This window comes from Odocoileus virginianus, chromosome 2 (genome assembly GCF_023699985.2).
Source record: "Odocoileus virginianus isolate 20LAN1187 ecotype Illinois chromosome 2, Ovbor_1.2, whole genome shotgun sequence".
Lineage (NCBI taxonomy): Eukaryota > Metazoa > Chordata > Mammalia > Artiodactyla > Cervidae > Odocoileus > Odocoileus virginianus.
In genome coordinates, this window is record NC_069675.1 from 14803636 (window position 1) to 14830002 (window position 26367).

The window sequence follows — 26367 nt, forward strand, 5'->3', positions numbered from 1 at the left end:
TTTTCAGTGTATATCCGAAGGAAGACAATGATGTTGAAAATGTTCAGCATTTATTGATGCTGAATAAAACTTTATTTTCCTATATATTTTGCTGGTCAGCTTTCCCATGTTGAAAAAATTCCCTTTCCTGTATTAGGAGATTATTAGAAACTTAAAGTGAACATAAATGTAAAAGCAATTTGAATGAAAATGATATTCAATATGTAGTTTTAGAAAAATGTTGCATCATTGGTTTTACGTCTTATTTCAGTTACTGTATCTTGTATGTTTTCTGGCATCCAGAAGTAAATCTTTGTCATCCATATATTCACTGCTGTGCCTGGAATAAGGCACTTACCCTGGATGTTCCCCTACGGGCCAGACAGTTACCCTGGAATGTTATAATTTTCTGGAAATATTCTTTTAAAGGTTATCCTTAAAAACAATTTTTTTTTAAGCTGTAGTTTGTCTTGAATGTAGCCTGTGAAAGAGACTTGTCTGAGTGTGATAAAGATATACATAAAAACAGTTACCGAGAGGTTAAGTGCTATTGCGTGGGAGACCTCGATTTGATCCCCAGGTCAGGAAGATACCATGGAGAAGAGAATGGCAGCCCATTCAGTGTTGCCTGGAGAATACCATGGCTAGAGGAGCCTGGCAGGCTATCGTCCATGTGTCACAAAGAGTTGGACCCAACTGAGCGACTTTCACCTTCTAAGTACTCTCCCAATAATCCTAACATGGTCAAGACAGATTCTGAAGTTTCTTCTTCCTCTTCTTATTTCTTTACATCTTTTGCTATAATGATGACAAGAGTACCTATTTTCTTAGAAAATCTCTTGGTGTAGAGGTAAACAAAAATTGTGAAACAAATCCCTAAGAAAGATATCTTTGAACTGTGTAGTGAAATAGAAAGTAAATTTATTATACTTGCATTTGTTGCATAATTTTTCAGTCTGCATTTCTCTTTTACTGTGTTGAAGGTGGTGGAAAATGATGGAAAATAAATGCATTTTAGTAGAACTTCAAAGAATATTTTATCATTTTAATAGCTGGATAGAATAATAGAAAATATAATGAAAAGGTACATTTTAGATCCCACCATTTATGTGTTCTGGCTCTATATTTAGTAGCTATAAATATATTTTTTTAAGTCTTTTATGTATATTTAATGGGATATGCATACCTAATTCATATACTTAATATAAAGGGCAGTTTATGCCTAAAATATATAATCACCACATATTTTAGCCTAAAATACTGAAGCTATTAAATGCCTGAGTTGTATAGTTGATGTATAAAATATAAATTTTAGGTATACAAAATAGTGATTCACAAGTTTTAAAGGTTATAACCCATTTATAGTTGTTATAACATATTTGCTATAAATGTCTGAGTTTTAAAAATAATTAAAAGAGATGTGTTCATTACCCTCCATTGCATCAGGAATGAAGTATTCCCAGATATCCTACTTTAGTCCACAAAGTGATGAATAACTTCTGTTTACACTCAGAGAAAAACAAGTGAGAAAAAAACCTGACAAACTTCCTGATTGAAGGTGGCAAATGTTTTCAGTTCTCTGGAAGGAGTGGGTCTTCTCCATTAGTAATCCATGGTAAATTTCACTGAAACTTTTTGGTTAGAATTGATAGCTTCTGCCAGTAATAAGCCAAGCAGTAAATGTTTTCCACTTTTTCTTAGAATTATTTTCATCTTTTATACGTGCTGAATTGTGTGTTTTATGAAAATATGACTAATCTCTATGATTATGTCTTACAAATTTCTTCTCACCAACCTTTACCCTATTCTGTTTCTTTCCAGCAATTTGAATATGATTTTCCCCACTGAAATGTTTTTCCACATACAGAAAATGGGAATTTTATTCTTTTACCCAGTACTAGTTACTCCTTTCAAGAGAGAACACTTCTCTAAGTGGAATAATTACATAGTAGTGTCGCACACCTTACCTGTAGCTGCTGATGGTCCATTCCAAGGTACATCGCGAGCACGGCGTAGGGTAGCCAGCGGGCACATCTGAGGAGCGGAGGGCAGTGACCTGACTTGCCTGGGGTAGGCAGTAACATGAACACGCAGTTGGCACTCGCTGAGGGAAGAAGTTGCAGTAAGCCCTTTGCGACATGGCAGTGCGTGACAGTGCTGTGGTTCTGCTTTTCTTTGTCAGGCTCGTCACGTTTAATCCTGTAGGGATGATGAATGATGACGTGTGCTGTGGGAAAGGACACCTGAGGGTTTTCTGATGAAGCTCTGTGTGGCAAAATATAGAATTACAGAATTCAGGATTGAAACACTTGTATTTTGTACTCATCTGTATTTTATCATTAAGAGGCTGTTACGTTTATTGACTCCTTTTGTTTGCTGACCACCCAGACAGACATGTTAGTTTAAAAGTGCCTGTCTTAAAAAGAGAGCAAAAATTAGCTCTCCCTTAGTTTTCCAGATTCCTCTTCCTGGAGATATTCAGAAATAAGTCTTAAAAGGAAAATAAGAATAATGTAAATCAGATATGAATAACCGTTTTTCAGGTTCTACACATAAGCATGGATTGCTGGATGCGTGAATATCTGGGTGGAATTTGACATTAAAATAAGGACACTTGTTTATGTAACTGACTGTTGTCAAGAAAGCGGAAATATATAAAATTTTCATTTTTTAAGCTGAAACTTTGTCATAAAAAATGACATTTATTTCATGTTTGTAAGTCAGACCTGTAAATGTATGTCTCACTTGTGTTTACTGTTCTCGATCTCATTATCCACTGCCTGTTATCTTGCTTCCACAGCTTTTGCTTCTGTCCCTCCTTGATATGAAGAGACTATCTTAGCTTTCGGTAGTTTAAGATTCCTAGTTGGAATCTACTTGAATAAATCTAGTTGAATAAAATAAACACCAATACATAAAAGGAAGTATCATGTTTCACTTAACTTTGAAGAGCTGCCTTTTTTTCTCTATGGCTGTTTATTTCCACATTTTAAAGTTTTTAAAAATTATCTACCATTCATGTCTGTAAGATTCTTTTCCCCACCTGTCTTCTGTATTGAGTTTTAGCATGTAGGCTGTCCTCAGCTTCATATGGATAATGGAGAAGTAGCTTCTCATTTTGTGGGGTTTTTTTTGTTGTTCTTGATAACTTTATAACCATTTATTTAAAAAAAATCAGTGTGTCTTGGATTACTTATATTGCATAATTTTATGTAAAATACTTTTAGATAGTTTATTTTTAAATTGTTAGACTAATGTTTTAAAAAATTAATAGACTAAGATTTTTGAAGGAGCTTTGCGTTTACAGAAAATTGAGCACTGCCCCTCCACCCATAATGTCCTGTTACTTACATCTTGTATTAGTGTGGTGTGTATGGGTGCTCAGTTGTGTCTGACTCTTTGAGACCCCATGGACTGCAGCATGCCAGGCCTCCCTGTTCATCACCAACTCCCTGAGTTTACTCAAACTCATGTCCATCGAGTCGGTGATGCCATCCACCCATCTCATCTTCTCTCGTCCCCTTCTGCTCCTGCCCCCAATCCCTCCCAGCATCAGGGTCTTTTCCAGTGAGTCATCTCTTCGAATGAGGTGGCCAAAGTATTGGAGTTTCAGCTTCAGCATCAGTCCTTCCAATGAGTACTCAGGACTGATTTCCTTTAGGATGGACTGGTTGGATCTCCTTGCAGTCCAAGGGACTTCTCCAAGAGTCTTCTCCAACACCACAGTTCAAAAGCATCAATTCTAAGGCGCTCAGCTTTTTTCACAGTCCAGCTCGCACATCCGTACATGACCACTGGAAAAACGATAGTCTTGACTAGATGGACCTTTGTTGGCAAAGTAATATCTCTGCTTTTTAATATGCTGTCTAGGTTGGTCATAACTTTCCTTCCAAGGAGTAAGCATCTTTTAATTTCATGGCTGCGGTCACCATCTGCAGTGATTTTGGAGCCCCAAAAAATAAAGTCTGACACTGTTTCCACTGTTTCCCCATCTGTTTGCCATGAAGTGATGGCTCCATAGTTCTTCCTTTTTCAGAATGTCATTAGTGGGAACCATGCACTGTAACCTGTTCAGATTGGCTTCTTTTACTAAGAAGTGTGTATGCATTTAACTTTCCTCCATGTCTTTTCTCAGTTTTGTAGCTCTTTTTTTTTTTTGCAGAATAATATTCCATTGTATGGTTATACAACAGTTTGTTTATCCAGTAACCTTTTGATGAACATCTTGGCTGTTTCCAGTTTGGGGAAGTTATGAACAAAGCTGCTACAAACGTTCATGTACACATTTTGTTATCATTTCTGTTCCATTGATCTATTTATCTTTCACCAGTACTACATTCTCTTGATTATTGTAGCTTTATAGTGTGTTTTGAACTCTGATTCTGTCAGTCCTTCCACTTTGTCCTTCCTCTTCAGTGTTTACTCGTTGATAGACATTTGAGTTGTTTATGCCATTTGGCTATTGTGAATAATGCTTCAGTGAATGTGAATGTGCAAGTACTATTTTCGTTCCTCCTTTCAGTTGCTTTGGGTTTTTACATAGGAATGGAAGTGCTGGCTCGCATGGTAGTAAGTTATTTCTGTACTTTTAAATTACAGCAATCTAAGTGCAGGTAAGATGGCAGGCAGCTCATGGTGGTTTTGATTTGCATTTCCCTGATGACTAATGACAGTGTGTTTATTGGCCATTTATATATCATTTTTGGAGAATTATCTATTCAGATCCTCTGTTCCATAAGTGAGGCCTAGGCAGAAGGAAGCATCTGTAATAGAATGTGGGCATGTAAAATAATGTCAAATCTGTTATCACTTTACTTGTCCACCTGTTTACATAAGTCTAACCTTTTCATATCCTCACAAACACAATGTTGTGTTTTATGCCTATCAATTAATTTTGGTTTGTTTTTTACAACACAGGATTTTAACTTGAATTTCCTGAAAACTCTATAGTGTACTATATTATAGTATAGAGTTATACTAAAAAGTAGCATTAGATCATAAATTAAAAAAGAAGCTTCAAATATAACCAAATATATGGCTCAGTGGTAAAGAATCTGCCTGCCAGTGCAAGAGATACAGGAGACGCAGGTTCAATCCGTGGGTTGGGAAGATCCCCAGAGAAGGAAATGGCAAGCCACTCTAGTATTCTTGCCTAGAATATCTCGTGGACAGAGGAGCCTAGTGGGCTATACAGTCTATGGGGTCACAGAGTCGGACAGGACTGAGTGAGCATGCGCACGTGTGAATTTTATGTTTAAAGATGGAGAGTAAAATTTCAAGTAAGTGAAGAAAGAATGAGCAGTCATACTTTTTACCCCTGTTCTCTGCATCATTACTGGAAGGTGTGAAACAAGGGCCTACTCCTCCTTAACTCTGAACAGCTCACTGTTTGTCTTCACATTACCAGACTCATTTTTTAAGCCATCCTTTACATACCTTGCCAAACAAAGTCCAGAATTCCTGGATGAGGCCTCGTCCGTCCCCATACCTAACCCCATTATAAGTGTTGTGGGCAGTGGGACAGTTTCTTCCTCGAGCTGGTACTCCCTAATTCTCCTTCCCTGTTTGAATCTTCTATTTAGCATTCATTGTACTTAGTAATGTCTAAAAAAAGTTTTACTCACTTGGTCTTCTCTACCTTGAGTATAAGCTACACGAAGCAAGGATTTTTGGTTGTTTTCTTCACTGCTATATTCCCAGCCTGTCTACAAGTAGGTTTTCAGTAAATAATTAAGGAATAACTAACGTAATAAATAATAAAGTTATGAATTAACTTTGTTCAGTAACTGCTATTGGAAAAATGTTGTTAGGTCCTTAACTCACATGATTCACAAAAGGAAATTCCACTTGGGAGGAAGCCACAAAACCTAACAAAACAGCTTATAAAGGCTTTCGAAGCAATACATGTTCTTAGAGCATGGAATCCATTGTTAGATGCATGTAGTTTTAAGGAAAAAATTCATTTGATTTATAGCTGACAACTAAAAGCTGGCACTGTCAACTTTCTTTTTTCCCTAACAAGCTGATTTATTGAATTTTGCTTTTGATAAACTGTGGCTGTATCTATCATTCTGTTTTACCTAAGATACAATGGTTTCCTTTCAATTTAATTTGAAAAATATATTTCCATGTCATACTAATAAATGTATTTACTGCCCTAATATATTATTTGGACTGTTTAATCATTTTTATCTGTGATATAACTGAGTAGTTACTTGGGACCTCCCTGGTGATCCAGTGGTTAAGCATCTGCCTTCCAATACAGCGGACACAAGTTCGATCTCTGGTTGGGGAGCTAAGATCCCACGTGCCTTAGGGCCACTGAGCCTGAGCACTGCAACTAGAGAACGCCAGCGCCACCGCTACCGAGCCGGCGCCCACACTGAAAGACGCCCGTCCAGTGCCGCGGAGACCCAGCACAGCCACGAACTGTGGCAAATTACTTAGGTTTCTTGCCGTCTCCCAGCTCTGTGCCCTGTTCATTTTGTTGTTGCTGTTCCCTAAGAGTGCCTCTTACATTCTATACAATGATGCTTCACAAACATCTACTTCAGTCCATTGACCAACCTACCAGTTAATCCCAAGATTGAAGTAGAAGCTACATTGCTGTGGACTTAACTTCTGTACTGCGCATGTGCTCATTTTGTACTTTTCCTTCTTAACAGTTCTCGACATGGCAAGACACGTGCCGCTCTATCGCGCTCTGCTGGAGTTGCTCCGGGCCATTGCTTCCTGTGCATGCATGGTGCCCCTCTTGTTGCCTCTTTCTGCAGAGAATGGGGAAGAGGAAGAAGAACAGTCGGAGTGTCAAACTTCCGTTGGTACCTTATTAGCCAAAATGAAGACCTGTGTTGATACCTACACCAACCGTTTAAGGTACTGTTCATTTCTTTTGACCTTGGCTTTTATGATCTTTTTAAAAATAACTTTGTTCATTTAAAAAAAATGATATATGCTGATTAAATACACGTATACACAAGCTAGTAATAAAACTATGAAGAAAAAGTATCCACGAAACCCTACACTCAAATGTTTAGTCACAGTGGCTTACCAGACATCTCCATCTGAGATCTTAGAGCTGTAGGTAGAGTTTTTGTTAAATGTTATCACATTGTACCTATTATACAAATAGATGCTAATTTCACTCAATGTTGAGGTAGAAGACACCTTCACTCTCAGTAAATACATATTGCTAATATTGTTCTTAATATTACTTACCCATCTTTTCGTGGACATTTGGGTTCCTTCTAATTTGTAACAACCTCTTACATCTTTTGGGATCTGTAGAAATTTCTGCAGAGTAGATTCATAGAATTAGAACTGTTGGATTTATGGACTACTACTATTTCATTTTGATATATACATTATAATGTATGCTATAATGTTTTTGAGAAGAAGAGGATTTATTTGTTGGAGTTAAAGTTAGTATTTTATCTTCATAGAAAATTGAATTTTTAAATGAATCTTTGGTTTAAGTTTATACCTTGCTAGAAATCAGATGATGAGTTCTCTCATAAAAACCTTTAAAAATAACCTTTTCCTGGTAACTTTTTCCATTCTTTTAGCAGAATCTGTCTAGTGGTTGTTAGTTTCACTTAAAAGAGATGGCATAAATTCTGATGTTTGCATAAAAATTCAGAATTAGGCTAGAGGAAGTTTATTCCTTTCTTAGTGGTCTTTTGAATCAGTTAATCTTCTTTTTCATCTTTGCAATGTGTTTGTCTTACATGTTCTCACTTAATTTTTTAATAACCTAAAATTTGAGAACCGCAGAACATCAGATGTTGTCAGAGAATTAGTCATTGGAGGAATGTCAGCCTTCATTTCTCAGAAGAAATCGACTTCTCAGATTATCCTGACTCTGTTAGTTTTATTGTATTATCATTATTTAGAAACTGGTGGCTCACTGCTGGGCAATAAGAATCATAAGTTAGAGAGGAGATTAAAGAGCCAGTTGGTAGCAATATAAAAAGATGTAGGTTCATACTTTTTCCAGGGAAGGAAAATGTAAAGGTATATTTTCTTTGATAGTGTGAGGTTTTTTTCTTTTGTGGAGAAGAAAATAATACTGTCTTTGGTCTCATTTTTCATTACAGCAAAAGTCTTTGTAACTGGTAACCTAGGCAGCTAACATAATTATACAAAAATAATGTGGCATTATCAGACTAAAGGTCTGATTTTCTTTTCTAATTGAGCTAAGTTACTGGAATGTTTGCAATCAGATTGCGTTTTTTGCTACTTTATTGTATATAAATTAATGTATATCCTGTTCTTGAATTAATGTATATACTGTTCATATAACATGTAGTATAATTTTTTTAACTGCATAAAATGTATTAAGTAATGATTGACTAAAAATTTAATTGCAGAGAAGGATAACTGAATTTCATTTAACAGGAACTCTATTTTTCTACTTGGCTACCTGGGAAAAGATACTCTTTAAAATGTTTCAATAACAAAAAAAATAACACTTCAAACTTCTAAATTCTTTACCAGCAAAACATGCATGTAAAGATCATAATGACTGTTCACAGAGATCATTTCATTTTTTATCTTTACAGTAACCTTGTGCAGTTAACTTTTTAAAAGCTATTTTACTGACAAAGAAACACTGACAGAGTTTTACATAGAGTTTGAATATGCTTCATGAAGATCCCTCATCGTATCTGTTATTTTTTTACATATATATATAAAATACAGCCTCTGTTAGAAAAAGAAGCTAACAAAGATGTACATATTACAACATTCTTACTTTCCGTTCAAACTTGGCACCTTGAGGACTCATTTTCCACTTCCCAGAAGGGAAAATCTGCTCTTTTCCAGATTGTCAAAACTTGATACACTTCTTTTGATATTTTCATCAGTATAGAACTCTAATAAAGTGAACAGTCTAGTACAATTTCCTGCAAAGTTTATACTCACTGAAGTTGAACTAAATTCATTTTTAACACTGTTTCGAGATGCAAAGCTTCCCCCTCCCACTCCCTTCTACCTGCCTCCCAACCCCCAAGTGTATTTAAAAAAACAACAACAGGAAACCAGGATACTCAGAAGAGAATGGTCAAGGCAAATATGTTGTTTACGTATGTATCATTTTTAGAGCATGTCTGGTGCTTCATCAGGTTTGTAGTTAACCGTTTTGAAAGTAATGTGTAGGTGTACCACAGCTCAGAACATTTTTACATTATTTTTGTCTCTTTTTCTCAGTAAGAAATAAGTGGGTAGGGTGCTGTGCCTGTGGGTGATTCCTAGTGAAGTCCTGGCCATGTCTGCACCTGGGGGCTCTAGGAAAAAAATGTTAGGGTAAATAAAGTACATCTATTTGGTAGATGTACTACTTTACTAATTATGTTCATATATTTATTATATTGCCTTTTTTTTGGTCTTATTTCTCATTTGTTACTCTTTGTTTTTCCTTTCTTAAAGCCAAGTTTACATAAAAGGCATGCATTTTATTTTTCCTTCCAAATGAAATTTTAATTTAGCACTCTGGTCATCTTAGATAAAGAAAAAATAGATTCTCTATGTAATTTGCAGGTCTCTGGATGATAACTGTGCTTACATGTAATAATTTACATTGAAATTATTTTCTCTATATATGTTACACTTACAGTTTTTATGTTTTGTGGATGAAGGAGATTAAAAGGTTTTGCCCAAGTCAAAAGTTTACTTTCACTGGTTGGAATAACCTAGTTAAGATTAGTCTATCTTGAGGACAGTACATAAACTCAGCTAATGTTGATCTCAAAGCTCAAAATAATGATGGAGATTATGTAGGTTTGCTGGCTCTCCCACCTCAAGCCTGCAACTTTCTATAAGTGGAAATAGGAGAATATTATTAAGACATTAAAAAGACAGATCATTTATCTTTCTTGTATCTAATTTGTGTTTTAGAAACTTGCAGTTATAATCAGATAGGGGAGATCTGGCTTGGTCACAAGAGCATGACTGATTTTGCTCCTTCAACAGATATTTATTGAATGCTCATCAGAGCATAACAAGAAAATTAGGCCTTTTTCCAAGGGGCTGACAAATAATATGGGAAACAATAATTAGACAGTTTTAATAACAAGTACATGATATATGGAAAATTTAACACATTATTGGAGCATCAAGACAGTTTTGGAAACCCAAAGAATATGTAAGAATTGGCTAAATAAGAGGGTGTGCCTGGGTGTCCTTTGGTTGGGAGGTGGGGGTGGGAAATGAGGCTGGAGAGGAAAACGGGGGCTTGAAGAACTTCCTGGATGTGCTGTTGCGCTCAGTTGTGTCCATCTCTTTGCAACCCATGGACCGTAACCCACCAGGCTCCTCTGTCCGTGGGGATTCTCCAGGCATGAGTACTGGAGTGGGTTGCCATGCCCTCCTCCAGGGGATCCTCCCAACCCAGGGATCAAACCCAGGTCTCCCTCACTGCAGGCGGATTCTTTACTGACTTAACCATCAAGGAAGCCCAACTTCATAGGTACCTGTTTTTAGATGTGTTGAGCCCTTGAAAGGATTTCAGCAGAGATCTATTCAGATTTGCATTATAAAAAAAGATCATCTTGCAGTGTAGCAGAATGGTGGGGTGTGAGTTAAAAGAAGACTGAATTGCCACAGAAGAGATTTTCTTCCTTTCTGTCTTGGCAGTTGAGCTGTGTGTGTCCTCTCCCATCCTGCCGTTCTGGGACTGAGGATTTGAGTCCATTAGGATTCTTGCTCTAATATTGTGAATTTCATAAAGACAGTTAGTTCCTGGGTAGAAATACTTTCTATGATTCAGATGTTTGACTTTGTAAAAGCAATAATGTAACTCAGGCTTTAAATTAACTATTAGCTACATTATTCTGCCTATGTGTTAATCTCAGTGGCTGCAAATTTATCCCTAGGGATCTCCTTCAAAAAGCGCAAGTGCTATAGGACAAATGGTTTCCTTTGTTAGTATACAGTAATCTGAGTCTGTAATCCTACGCAGAAATTTTCCAGTACTAAATCCTACTGGGTTGTTTTACTGAAGACAGAAAGCAATCATCTCTTGGCTTTAAAGAAACTAAGAATCGTTAGCAGAGATTCTAAAATCTTTTTCTTTTTTTTTTTTCAATTTTCGGCCGTGTTGGATCTTCATTCTGCACAGGCTTTTTCTCTAGGTGTGATGAATGGGGGCTACTGTCTAGTTGTGGTGCGCAGGCTTCTCATTGTGGTGGCTTTGAGCGTGGGATCTAAGGCCTGCAGCCTTCAGTAGTTGTGGCACGTGGGCTCCACAGTTGCAGCTCATTTCCTTAAAGCTGTCATCTAGCTAAAGTTGTGTATATGTAGAGAATTTATATGACAGTAAGTAGGCCTTAGATTTAATTTTTCTGGAGCCTTTTATCTGTTATTATTTTAAACTAACTTAAATCTAAAAAGAGTGTCATGTAATAATGGGATTTTTCTTAATCTGATCAAATAAACCAAACCATTTTCATGGTTGAAAATTGAAGGAAATTTTTCGTGGTAGAAATTCTTGTCAGAGCTTCAACATTATGAGGAAGAACTTTCAAATCTTGTACCACCTGTGCTTTTGGTAGAATCTTTCTTTAGATCAGGTAACTTAATTAAACCAAACATTTATTTAAAGAGAAAATTTCAAATTACTGACATAGCAGAATAACGAGTATCAGATAAAAGGCAAAAGAGGGCTTCCCAGGTGTGGCGCTAGTGTTAAAGTCAATAAACTGAATTTTTTAAAAGTTAGTGTCTGACTCCATTGTCTGGCCTGTTTTCTCTTTTAAGAAAGAAGATTTAGCAAATAAGTAGTTACCAAAGGCTTACTGAGACCTTTCTTTTCATTGTAAAAGATTCTCATTGATGGGTGAAACTGGAGCCCATTATACAGAGCGAAGTAAGCCAGAAAGATAAAGACCATTACAGTATACTAACACATATATATGGAATTTAGAAAGATGGTAACGGTAACCCTATATGCAAAAAAAGAAAAAGAGACTCAGATGTATAGAACAGACTTGTGGGCTCTGTGGGAGAAGGCGAGGGTGGGATGTTTCAAGAGAACAGCATCGAAACATGTTTATCTAGGGTGAAACAGATCACCAGCCCAGGTTGGATGCATGAGACAAGTGCTCAGGCCTGGTGCACTGGGAAGACCCAGAGGGATCGGGTGGAGAGGGAGGTGGGAGGGGGGACCGGGATGGGGAATACATGTAAATCCATGGCTAATTCATTTCAATGTATGACAAAAACCACTGCAATGTTGTAAAGTTAATTAGCCTCCAACTAATAAAAATAAATGGAAAAAAATAAATAAATAAATAAAAAAGATTCTCATTTTCTCACTCTTGATTCAATTGACTAATACTGTGTCTAATTGCCACTTAATGTTTTCTCACGCTTTGGGAAACTCTATTAATAGGATATATCTTCCAGTCCTCTAAAAGTAATGGCATTTTACAAATAAAAACTAACAAAATTTATTTATTAAAAAAAAAACTAACAAAATTTAAAAGGAATGGGACCCTGTCCATTCATGATCTTAGTCTTCTGCCTTTTGCATGCTAAGTCACTTCAGTTGTGTCCAGCTCTTTGTGATCCTGTGGACTGTACCCTACCAGGCTCCCTGTCCATGAGATTCTCCAGGCAAGAATACTGTTGTGAGTTTCCATGCCCTCCTCCAGGGGATTTTCCCGACCCAGGAATCAAACTCTCGTCTCCTATGTCTCCTGCATTTGCAGGCAGGTTCTTTACCACTAGCGCCACCTGGGAAGCCCTCTTTCGCCTTTTATCTGTGTTTAATTGGGAGAAACTAAAGTTAGCAGAAGCCAAGCTAGCCGAGCTTTTGTTTTATATGTGGCCACAATTTAGAGTGGTATTTTGGTTCTTACCCTCACCTTAAGATTTTCACAGAGAATAGCTGGTTCTTAACTTAACATGCTTCTCTTTTTATTTTTCACTTTCCTGCTCACTAAGATACCCAGTGTCCTCCTTTGGCTGTCTGTGTAGTGAAGCATTTTATAACTACATCTGTTATGATGTTCCAGGATTTTGTTCTTTTTCTTCAAGGCAGACTTCTTATTTCAGAATACTCTCCTGGGTTATTAAAATTTACATAAAGAAGCAAAGGATCCTCTAGTCTGTCATGGGGGCACTTGTACTTTAATAAAGGATAACTCAGGTAATGCTTGAGTGAAGGAATGTATAGGAGATGTATTAGTTGGGTTGCCTTCTTTCATGTGGCATGCTGAGGGGTAGACTAGGTAAAACCAATACTGCATTACAGCCATATTAACAAACTGTCTGTGCATCCAGGGCTGCAGTAAGAATGATTGCTTGAGGAGAAACTGAGTTGGCACAGTGGAACAACACCATTCAACTGAATGCCTTTTAAAGCTGTTAGTTCTGTAATTAGGAGTTTTTGCTGTTACACGTAATAACATATGAGATAATTATATATGTATGTAATATGCACACAAATACATATATCTGAAAAGTACCTTTCTGACTTTTAGTATTTGAAATAATAGACTGTAAGATGTGTTTCAGACTGTCTCGATTATAATTATACCTTAATAATAAAATTATTATCTCTTGTGGGTGAGGATTAGTTTGGTGACTGATAATTACAGTACTCTGATGAGGTTGGTATGAAGAAAGAGCTCTATTCAAGGAATAATTGTAGTTTTAGTTTATTATGCTCATCTTTCCTGGCAAGATTAACCTGTTGACATTGCAAAGTGGCGGCTAGGAGTAATTTATTGAGATTTAGTCTGTCTTTAAAACAAGTTGTTAAATATTCACTATACAAATTGCTTTAACTTCCTAAAGATGACAATATTTTAATATTCTTTTATTCACCAGTCTATAGGTTTACTGTCTACACCTCTCCTAATAAGTCCTCTCAAGATTCACAGTTTGCAGTAACTATATAGAGTTCATTTGAATCTAATAGTTAATATAAATAAACTGATTGACATTGCTGTTGCCTGATTATATTAATAAGCATTTATATTAAGACAAATCAGAGATAACAGATAGTCCATAGAATTCTCCAGGCCAGAATACTGGAGTATGTAACCTTTCCCTTCTCCAGGGGGTCTTCCCAACCCAGGGATTGAACCCAGGTCTCCTGCATTGCAGGCAGATTGTTTACCAGCTGAGCCACAAGGGAAGCCCAGGAGTACTGCAGTGGGTAGCCTATCCCTTCTCCAGCGGATCTTCCCGGCCCAGGAGTCGAACCGGGATCTCCTGCATTGCAGGTAGATTCTTTACCAACTGAGCTATCATGGAAGCCCTTAAATATCCATGGAATTCTCCAGGCCAGAATACTGGAGTGCGTAGCCATTCCCATTTCCGAGGGATCTTCCCAACCCTGGGATCGAACCCAGTTTTCATTGCAGGTGGATTCTTTACTAGCTGAACTGCAAGGGAAGCGCAACATTCTTTAGAAAGCACTAAAGACTAGGCAAAGTGTATTACTTCAGTATAGGTGTGTTTTACGTTCAGCACTTTGCATCTTTTGTCTAAAACAGACAAGATGTAGATAGTTAATTATAAGGATCTTTTGAGCAATTCGTTTCTGAATATATAATAACATGTTTTGTATACCTGTTTTAGACAGTTTGAAAACATAACTGTCCTATAAGCGTAAATGTAATTTTCTACTTTGATCATTTTCTAACATCATCTCTTATATACAATTTAAGTAAATTGGAACATTTCAGGATGCCATCATAAGGAAATTTTGCCCTTTTTTCTTATTCAATTGAAATTTTTTATAATAATTTGAACAAAAATGGGAAAGTGGTTGATTTAAATATTGGTTCTAATTAATTTCATTTGCCTCAATAACATTAAGTAGTTTTTTCAGTTCAGTTCAGTCGCTCAGTCATGTCTGACTCTTTGTGACCCCATGGACTGCAGCACGTCAGGCTTCCCGGTCTATCACAAACTCCCAGAGCTTGCTCAAACTCATGTCCATCAAGTCAGTGATGTCATCCAACCATCTTATCCTCTGTCATCCATTCTCCTCCTGCCTTCAGTCTTTTCCAACATCAGGGTCTTTTCCAGTGAGTCATTTCTTCCCATTAGGTGGCCAAAGTATTGGATTTTTAGCTTCAACATCAGCCCTTCCAATGAATATGCGGGGCTCATTTCCATTGGGATTTACTGATGGATCTCCCTGAGGTCCAGGGATTCTCAAGAGTCTTCTCCAACACCACAGTACAAAAGCATCAATTCTTTGGCACTCAGCTTTCTATAGTCCAGCTTTTACATCCATACATGACTACTGGAAAAACCATAGCTTTGACTAGACGGACTTTTGTTGGCAAAGTAATCTCTCTGCTTTTTAATACGCTATCTAGGTTCATCATAGCTTTTCTTCCAGGGAGCAAGTGTCTTAATTTCATGGCTGCAATAACCATCTACAGTGATTTTGGAGCCCCAAAAAATAAATTGTCGCTGTTTCCATTGTTTCCCCATCTGTTTGCCATGAAGTGATGGACCCGGTGGCCATGATCTTAGATTTCTGAATGCTGAGTTTTAATCAAATGTTTTCACTGTCCTGTTTCACTTTCATCAAGAGGCTCTTTAGTTCTTCTTTGCTTTCTTCCACAAGGGTGGTGTCATCTGCATATCTCAGGTTATTGATATTTCTCCTGGCCATCTTGATTCCAGCTTGTACTTCATCCGGTCCAGCATTTTCTCATGATGTACTCTGCCTATAAGTTAAATAAGCAGGGTGACAATATGTAGCCTTAACATACTCCTTTCCCGATTTGGAACCAGTCTGTTGTTCCATGTCCAGTTCTAACTGTTGCTTCTTGAGCTGCATACAGATTTCTCAGGAGGCAGGTCAGGTGGTCTGGTATTCCCATCTCTTTCAGAATTTTCCACAGTTTATTGTGATCCACACAGTCAAAGGCTTTGGCATAGTCAATAAGGCAGAAGCAGATGTTTTTCTGGAATTCTCTTGCTTTTTCGGTGATCCAGCGGATGTTGGCAATTTGATCTCTGGTTCCTCTGCCTTTTCTAAATCCAGCTTGAATAGCTGGAAGTTCACTGTTCACGTACTGTTGAAGCCTGGCTTGGAGAATTTTGAGCATTACTTTGCTAGCGTGTTAGATGAGTGCAGTTGTGCGGTAGTTTGAACATTCTTTGGTATTGCCTTTCTTTGGGATTGGAATGAAAACTGACCTTTTCCAGTCCTGTGACCACTGGTGAATTTTTCAAATCTGCTGGCATATTGAGTGCAGCACTTTCAGAGCATCATCTTTTAGGATTTGAAATAGATCAACTGGAATTCCATCACCTCTACTAGGTTTGTTTGTAGTGATGCTTCCTAAGGCCCGCTTGCCTTTGCATTCCCACATGTCTGGCTCTAGGTGAGTGATCACACCATCATGGTTATCTGGTTCATGAAGATATTTTTTGTGTAGTTCTTCTGTGTATTCTTGCCACCTCTTAATATCATCTGCATCTGTTAGGTCCATACCATTTCTGTCATTCATTATGCCCATCTTTGCATGTAAAGTTCACTTGGTATCTCTAATTTTCTTCAAAAGATCTCAAGTCTTTCCCATTCTATTATTTTCCTCTGTTTCTTTGCATTCATCACTGAGGAAGGCTTTCTTATCTCTCCTTGCTCTTCTTTGGAACTCTGCATTCAGATGGGTATATCTTTTCTCCTTTGCCTTTAGCTTCTTTTCTTTTCTCCTTTGCCTTTAGCTTCTTTTCTTTTCTCAGCTATTTGTAAGGCCTCCTCAGACAACCATGTTGCCTTTTTATATTTCTTTTTCTTAGGGATGGTCTTGATTACTCCCTCCTGTACAGTGTCATAAAGTGCCCATAGTTCTTCAGGCACTCTTGTCTATCAGATCTAATCCCTTGAATCTATTTGTTACTTCTACTGTATAATTGTAAGGGATTTGATTTAGGTCACACCTGAATGGTCTAGTGGTTTTCCCTACTTTCTTCAATATAAGTCTGAATTTGGCAATAAGGAGTTCATGATCTGAGCCACAGTCAGCTCCTGGTCTTGTTTTTGCTGACTGTATAGGGCTTCTCCATCTTTGGCTGCAAAGAATATAATCAGTCTGATTTCAGTGTTGATCATCTGGTGATGTCCTTGTGTAGATTGGTGTCTTGTGTTGTTGAAGGAGGGTGTTCACTATGACCAGTACATTCTCTTGGCAAAACTCTGTTAGCCTTTGCCCGGCTTCATTTTGTACTCCAAGGCCAAATTTGCCTGTTATTGCAGTTATCTCTTGACTTCCTACTTTTGCATTCCTATTCCCTGTAATGAGAAGGGCATCTCTTTTGGGTGTTAGGTCTAGAAGGTCTTGTAGGTCTTCCTAGAACTGTTCAAGTTCATCTTCTTCAGCATTACTGGAGCATTAAGTAGTTTATTTACTTTTATTTGAGAAATTACTCAAAAGCTACCTCTTATTAATCACTTCAATAAAAGGATTAAAGGACTTCCATAATAAAAACATTCTTTGGCCTGTCTACTGCTGTAATAAACATTTATGAAGAACAAACAGTTAAACATTTGTCATAAAATATAATAGAATTCGTTCTCCAGCCTAGTTTCTGAAAACTTTGTCATCATAAATGACCATTTTTCAGGTGCCCTCAGTATAGCAATATTAACACTTTTCTTTCATGCCTAATGCAGAGAAAATTTACCAGGTTTTCATTTATTTTATCAAAAAAGTCTTAATTTCTGTTTTTTTTTCTTTAGTTTTATGGTTCGATGATTTTTGTGTTTAAACTTTTGATTTTTTGATCTACAAGCAATGGAAGAATTAGTTCCCTAGGGACAAAAAGAAAGAGAGGCAGTGCTGGGGGAGACATGTGAGAATATCAGCATGTACAAAAATAGGACATAAAGGATGTTTCAAGGTATAATCTGTGTTACATATGTGCCAAATACACCCTGTGATTAGTTGTTTATTATACATAAGATCAAGGTCATTACCACTTAAACATTATGACAGTTATGAGAGATCAAAATCTGGTGAAAATGAATTTTCATACTTATCAGATTAATGACTTAGGTAGATATATTGCCTGAACTCCTTTTGTTCAACCAGTTTGAAATAATGTGATTAGTGTAGTATTTATATTCTAGCCTGTGTGCTCCTATTAATTTCCCTTCTTTCTAGACAATAAGCCAAACTGCTATAAATTGTGGGTAGTTATAATAAATATATAATAGCAAATAGTTATATAAAAAATGCAAGGAAATAATATTGCAACATAACTTTTGTGTAGGATATACAGTCTCAACAGTTCGTAGATGTTTATTATTAAGTTTTTGTGCTCTGTTTGATTAGGCAAGAGATAATTTATCCTTATTTGACAGGGAGTGAAACTATCACTTAAAGTTTGACATTTAAAAATAATTATTAGTAGGCAGTAAATCTGGGACCTAGCCCCCCAGTTTCCTGATGCCTGTAGTGTTCATTATCAAAACTATATTTATGAAGAAAACAAATTGATTAACCTGTAGTCCAGATGCTTTATTTTTATATACTGTTGGTACCTTTTACCAGAATTGTTCATTGATTATTTAGGTTTCATGGTTGTATAATAGCTAGACTTGAGCCTTCACTAGTTCTGGGAAAAACTTATATCAAGTATCAAAATATAGCTTATACTATTATTTAAGTGATTAACAGACAGAAACTCATTAAAAATTAAAAATTGATATAATACTTCTAACTCAGTAACATAACATATGAAATGATTATTCCTTATCAGATTGCATTAGATAAGCTTTATGTTTCTCATCAGTTTTCATTATATTCTAGCAAAATCTCAAGCAATCTTAGTAACTGAATTTGAAGTCCCTTTGTAAGTAAGATTTAGTTTGTAAGAAATCTGGGCACATCACAATAAGTAACCTGTTCTATAGTGTCTGTGGTTTTTCTAACTGTAAGGGACACTGTTTAGAGTTCATATGGTTCAGATCCCCTTTTTTTATAAAAGAGGAAAACTAGGCCCATAAATATTGTGATTTGTTCCACATTCTTTGATGCTTAGTAGTAGAGCTATGATTAGACCTCAAATTTCCTAATGTCCCAATCAAGTATAGTGAAAAAGTAAGAATTAGTTGCTCAGTTGTGTCTGACTCTTTGTGACCCCATGGACTGTAGCCCACCAGGCTCCTCTGTCCATGGAATTCTCCAAGCAAGAATACTGGAGTGGGTAGCTGTTCCCTTCTCCAGGAGATCTTCCCAACCCAGGGATAAAACCTGGATCTCCTGCATTGCAGGCAGATTCTTCACCATCTGAGCCACCAGGGAAGCAGTCAAGTATATTTATTTTGTAAATTGAACTTCCAAAGAGCAATTTGACTTATACATCAGTGAATAATTAGAAATGGGAGATGGGAACTTGTTTCTGATTTGGCTTTGGAAATTGAGAATACATAGATTTTTTAAAATATTGACAATGAAGGAAAGTTTTTAATTGAAAATTTTACTTTTAGTAATTTAAAAAGTATATACAATAATACAGATTCTGCAGGATTTTTTTTTTTATATTTTCTTCTTCATTCTAAAGAATTTTTAAGTTAGCCCTATGATAAAATGTTAAAGGCAGCATGTTTTATTAGATATGCATAGCCATTTGATTACGCCTAAGGGACTTCCCTGGTGGCTCAGATGGTAAAGCGTCTGCCTACAATGTGGAAGACCTGGGTTCAGTCCCTGGGTTGGGAAGATCTCCTGGAGAAGGAAATGGCAGCCCACTCCAGGACTCTTGCCAGGAAAATCCCAAGGATGGAGGAACCTGGTAGGCTATAGTCCATGGGGTTGCAAAGAGTCGGACAGACTGAGCAACTTTACTTTCACTTTCAAGGAATAATTACTAGATTACGAAGGTTCAGCACGTAAGTACACTGTTTTGTAGTCTGTAGATCATGCACTGGTAACAACTTAATGTACTTATCACTTAAATGAGGAATAAGTCAACTTTACCCTTTTGATTTTTTTGCTTAAAATAATTAATAAAAACCTTTCCTATGAAAATGTCTTGGTTACTGCTGTATGTATTAATACTTTTCCTCTACTGTTTTTTTTCAAACTGATTTGGTATCTGCTTGTATAAACAAGGGTGGTGTGTTGGAGATAAAATTATTTTCTCAGACTTCCTTGGCAGTCCAGTGGTTAAGAATCCACCTGCAATGCAGGGGACATGGGTTCAGTCCCTAGTCTAGGAAGATTTCACGTGCTGACAGGTAGCTAAGCCTGTGTGCCACAACTTCTGAGCCTGCATTCTAAAGCCTGGGCAACAGGAGAATCCAACCACAATGAGAGAGTGGCCCCCGATCGCCACAACTAAAGAAAGCCCACATCCAGCAATAAAGACCCAGTGCAGCCATAAATAAATAAATAAATATTTTAAAAAATCATTTTCTCTGTGTTGCTAAAGAAACCTCTTCCTACCCTCTGACACATCCTATTTTCCACCTCCTAAATGTTGTTACTATGTTAATATGTCTTATATTTCTAATATTGTTAACTCTTTAGATTCTTTGAAAAAGAACTTGAAAGCAATTGTTACCTCCATTAATAAATGGATTTGTGGCATATGACTTGTAATACATATGAGTTCTGTAGTACTTTAAATCTTAACATAGGTATTGTTTCCACTTGAATTGAAATATAATTATCTAGTGTGAAAATCCATTTTATTGCCCACAAAATAATCACAATGTAAAGATGTGAGCTCTTCAGGTTTTAAGTACGGTTCTTTGTGAAATTCATCTTCCGCTACCCATTGCAACCTCTGTTATCTCAAAATGAAGTCATAGTATAGCTGTAGTTATTTGGTTTCACTTTTGAAGAAGTGTGACACTTCAGGATCAGGAGCAAAGACAAATATTTTGTCCTTGATCTTCTGTGCAGACTTTTCCTGCTAGATTCCAAGAGACAAATAATCATATTTTGTATATTTAGTATTTAATAGTTTAACCAAAAATTAGTAAGAAGGACTTTCAGTCAAATAATCTTTTTTTATTAATTTATTTTTTATTGAAGAATAATTATTTTACAGGATTTTGCTGTTTTCTGTCAAAGTTCTTATTCCTCCTCAGGCCCAACTAACTGAATCATAAGCATGAAACAAAAGACTCAGTTTGAGCATTAGTGAGAACAAGAATAAGAATAGTCAGTCAAATAATCTTAATTGCTAATAAGAATATGACGTGAATGACTCTGTGTTGAATGTGAGGTGTTCTTGACATTGAACTTTAACAGCATGAAAGTAAGCAGTTTTGATTCTCTTGGTTATCCAAAGTGTCTTCTGGGGCAAAGTTCATTCAGTTCTTTTAAAAGAACTGAATTCTCTGGTAGAAGTCCCCAGTTCCTTTTTACCCACAATTAATTGATTTACTTCTTAAGGCATCAAACTCTCTAATTTTAATTCCTTTAAGTTAGTTCCTCTAATGCTTTGATTGAGAAAGAAATTTCAGTTTCAGTCCTCCTACTTTTGTTTTTGTTGGAAAAGCATTTCCTGTGTCTTCTTTTTCCTTTCAAACCTACCTACAAAATAAAGACCTGATTTCTTAGCCAAAAAACATTTGTTGCAACCATATATATACATATTTTTTCTTTTAAAGGTTTCTTTTAGTGATGAAACTTACAGTGGTTCATCAACCTTTTTTACTTGGTGATGGAGACAACAATGCCAACACGTATTTTAGTATCTCTTCTTAGCCTCATTTGGATTGTTCCCTGCTGATGCATATTACTTGTGGCAACTCCATTTCACAGCAGCAGACAGTATCATTATTTGTCCTGTGATGTTTAGTCTGACCTAAAAATTATTATATTTTTATCTAATCTAGAAGTCAAGGTTTTATTTTCAAAGGCTTCTCATATCCCTGTTTTAAATAGTCCCTTCTCTCCTACTGCTCATTTATGCTTTAGTTAAGACAAAGAAGATTTTATTTTCTACTTCCAATGAAACCTAAAACTGTTACTTCCATTTGGAAAGAATTTAAGTAAAAATAAGAGAATCTAGAATTTAAAACTAAGATTTAAAAAAAGTATGGATGTCAATGTATGACAAAACACACTACAATATTGTAAAGTAATTAGCCTCCAACTAATAAAAATAAATAAATAAATAAATTTAAAAAATATGGAAAGCATTCATCTTACAAAGGTCTTTGTCCAGTTTAGTGGTGCATTTCAAAAATTATTTTCATGTTGTCTGTAGATATAAGAAGCAAATAATTCTCCACAGTAATATTTTAAAAAATCTTTCTACTTACTTTTATTTATTTATTTTAAACTATAATTCTTGGCAAAGAATTTTAGAACTGTGAACTATGACATAGCACATTGTTTTAAGGTAAATGTAGAAGTTTTATTCTCTTGTAGTTTTAGAGTCTTCCTCTAAGATGCTAATTCTTAATACTTTTGAATCTGGACATTTCAGCATATGGTGTCCTGATTACTTCTTCAGTGTGACTCTGCTTTTTAAATGTTTATTTCAATAATGTAATAGTTGTGACTTCAGAATTAGGAGTGCAGGGGATTGAAGTGGTCTTCCCCAATGTTCAACCAAGAAAATAGCTATATTAAGCTGTTTTCATTTTATACATTATAAGAGAACGTAAATCTGATATTTTGTGGCCTTACAAATATCCAGCTTAATTTGGGTAGTAGTATTTGCAGAGGCAGTCCAATATAACTAAATGATGAGTTTTGGGGGTTATTCTTTTTGTTTGCACAAGAAAGATTTGCCCATTCTGCTCACATCCTAATTTAGACTATATGTCACAGAGCCAAAATTTGCTTAATTTCTTAGCTGTTTAGTTGGAATTCACAGCATAGTGGAAAATGTTTGCAGATAATTCTTGCAATAGTAGAAAACTTCAGTTGATTCCTCGTATTTCTTCAGGGCAGTGATCACAACCAGATTCAACGTATGCACAAAGCAGCGGATACCATGGTAGCGGCCGTCGCTGATTGCTTTTACCATGTTGGATCCATTGTCAGTCTCAGAGACCTACTTCCAGCTAGGTGCCTTGAACTCAAATAGCTTTTCACACAGACTTCAGGATGTGAGCTAAGGTATGGCCTTTTTTCATGAGCTGGGCCTACATATGGGTTGACAGTAACCTGCAGCTTTTATAGAAAAGAAATCACTGTCTGTAGTTAAATGTCAGACAATGACTAGTGTAGTTATCGTTAGGTAGGTAGTTTGTGTTCTTCATATTTTCACCTTTTGAAGTTTATTCTTTTTCTCCTGTATGTTTTTGTCAAAAAGACTATCCATATAAGAGAAATTTAATTAGAACCTGCAGTAAAGGTCTAATTATGTCTGCTTTATGATTCAGCCTTTATCTTCATGATGTATATGATTATTTCTTTCATGCATTTGGTGTAAAAATATTATTTTTAAGACTGCTGTGTTCTTTTGCACTATTTTTAAAATATTTTTAAAATATTGTTGTCCAAATTTTCATCCTATTTGTGCTATTTTAAAAATAGAGATTTTTTTCCTACTAATCATCCTTTAAAAACTAGAGTTAGGTAATTGGTATTCATGAATAGGGCTTGAAATTTAGAATCAGTTTTCCAAGGGTAACTTGCTCTAAATTGCATTGATGCAGTTTACTCTCCATGCTAGAGGTTCTTGTTTCTTCAAGGAGAAAGTACCTTAATTCTGGAAAAAAGAGCTTCACTCCTATAATCTTCCTTCTCTGCTTGTCACGATACATTTCTTTAAGTGAAATCTTTATTGAGAGTCTAATGGATGGACTGACTGATGATAGATTTAGGAAACCATCTTTATTTTATTATAGCTATAACCACAAGTCTTATGTTTCCTCAAACTACTTATTATTGTTCTTATATTGTTCAGTGGCCCTTCTACTTAAGAATTTTTTAGGTCCCAGGAAGAGAATCATTTACAGTTGAAGAGAAAGAAAGTCTGTATAAATTCAGAGGGGGTCCTGTCAATCAACTTATGTGCTTTTCTTGACTCTCAGTGTTTCACACAGATTGTGAACTGCTATTGATAAATGCAGAAGTTGAGAAACTGTTTGAACTTGTCTACCAGAATCATTTTTATTTAAAAAATTATTGGCCTCATTATTTATCTGTAGTTCCGACTTTACTTCATGGCTGTAAGATGCAGTATCTTATTTAACTCTAGAAGTAAAATGTCTATTTCACTCTTAAAACATTCATTCACTGTATTCTCTTTATATATATGTATGCTAACATATATGATCATATACACATTTACACACAGAAGTTGATGACGAAAACGATACATAATATACATAACTCTACCAAGCGGTTCTGAGTAGCAGAGGAGAGGCAGTTGACCATGTGTTCTCTGTGACTCCTGCATACATCAGGGAAGATGGAGAACACAGGAGGAAAGGCAATAAACCAGTGACACATTATGGTTCTTAAGCCAGATCATCTTGCCAGGTGAGATAGTATATACCTTGTGACTAAAAGTAGCTGTGGGTACTAGTTTTTTCACATAGTGTGGAGACAGTTCAGAGCTCTTATGTAACGCTAAACCCATTTACCTTTACCACCTGAGTGGCTCCTCTTAATTTACCTCTTATTATCTACCTAAAGTTAAGCACAGAATTGCTTCTGAACAGATTTTTGTCTTTGTGATAAAGAACAGTTCATTTGGACATAGATTGCTTAGTATTATTTTGTTAAGGACTCTTCTACCTTCTATTAATCTTTTTTGAAATTCTTTAAGGCTCCATGCCTACTTTGTTAAGTGTTATTTTATAGCCACATCCTTTTGTTAGTAGGTGTACAACCTAGAAAAATAAGTGATACAAAGTCTAGATCATACCTTAGCATAAATATTTTAAATACATTTATTTATATGTGATTATAGTTTGTTTTAATTTAAGTAATTAACAAGATGTAGATTTTTCGTATCTAAGTAGTGGTGTAATGATTTGAATAAAATATTCTGAGAGTTGAAAGAAAAAGGAAATTGATTTAGTTGCTGTTTTAGTGAACCTTGTTAATAAAATACTACAGCATTCTTCTAGAAAATTTAAGTTGAGTATGTATTAGACCCTGAATAGAGAGCAACAGAAAGATATCTTTTAAATGATTATGCTCTAAAACTTAATGTTTAAAGAAAGATTCAGTGTATAGGAGCACATGTGAATTGAGTTACCTAGTAGTGAACTTATACTTTATTCTGGACTATTTCTCCCCCCATCTTGGAAATTAATATACTCTTAAGTGAAATACAAATAGTATTAAAATGAAAAACTACCTATGGATCTTTGTTTCTGAGGTCTTAGAAGGCAGGGGATCTGTTATTTTTAGATGCAGAAGTGATGTCTCTACTTCTAGGTATATAGTTTCAGTAAATGTGTTTGTAAAGGTATTAATTAAAGGACATAACTGGTATTGGGGTCTTTTATAGTATGATATTTCTACAGTGTTTAACTTGTGTCTGTGTTTAACTTGTGTCTGTTTTTGCATATGAAGAGACAACCTACCCAAAACTTCAGTTATTATGCTAGGCATCATCCTATGACTTCAAAATGAATCTAATTTGAACCACTCCTGGTATATACCATGTGTATGTCAAATGAAATGCACAATATCTTGTTGATTTTTAACCATTGTTACTTATGGAAGTTTTTATTTTTCAAGACTAAAATCTTAATTTTCCTTGCATTTCTTTCCATATTAAAAAAACTTTTTCAGATCTAAAAGGGAAAATGTTAAAACAGGAGTAAAACCAGATGCATCTGATCAAGAGCCGGAAGGCCTTACTCTTTTGGTGCCAGACATTCAGAAGACTGCTGAGATCGTTTATGCAGCCACTACCAGTTTGCGGCAAGCAAATCAAGGTACAGCACTAGTCCCTTTCTGCTACATTTCCTTTGATACAAAGATGTTTTATTTACTTACTGAAAACTGCATATTCTTCCCTCTGTTAATGGTTTTCTAGCAAGTTATTTACCTAAAGATTCTGCTGTGTCAGATTTCCAAGCTAATTATGAATAGTCTCTAATTTTAAAATATTAATCTCTACTGCATATGGTATCTAAGACTGTTAGTAGGCTGACAACATGCAATATAAATTTCTTTTTTTCCCATTGAAAGTTATGAAATTGAAAAATGCAATTGTATTAGATACCAGATAGTACATTAAATTAAAATTGGCATTTTCACATATTAACAATGGAAGGTATAAGTGATTCTGCATCATCTGTTGCTTCATTGCTGTGACGTTTGCCTGAATGGATAAAATATTTTTAGCATTTTAAGAATTTAAGCTTTAAAGTTGATAAGATTTTTAGCCTTACTAGTTATTCTTATGAAATAGAAAGAAATCTTTTAATTTTAAAATGGGACAATACAAAGATAATTATGAAGAGTTTGGTAATTTTTT

General features: G+C 35.8%; 1 protein-coding gene across 10 annotated transcripts in view; it reads left to right on the plus strand.

Moving 5' to 3' along the window:
- BIRC6 (baculoviral IAP repeat containing 6) overlaps positions 1-26367 on the plus strand; it is a 210646-nt gene that overhangs the window by 162066 nt on the left and 22213 nt on the right. For 8 of the 10 annotated variants that reach the window (XM_070476650.1, XM_070476617.1, XM_070476627.1 and 5 more), the window contains 2 exons: positions 6645-6855; positions 25677-25822. In XM_070476650.1, the coding sequence (XP_070332751.1) occupies positions 6645-6855; positions 25677-25822 (357 nt within the window). Of the gene's footprint in view, positions 1-6644; positions 6856-22866; positions 23040-24225; positions 24374-25676; positions 25823-26367 lie in introns of those variants that run through there. The other 2 variants (XR_011491208.1, XR_011491210.1) reach the window with 2 other exon arrangements.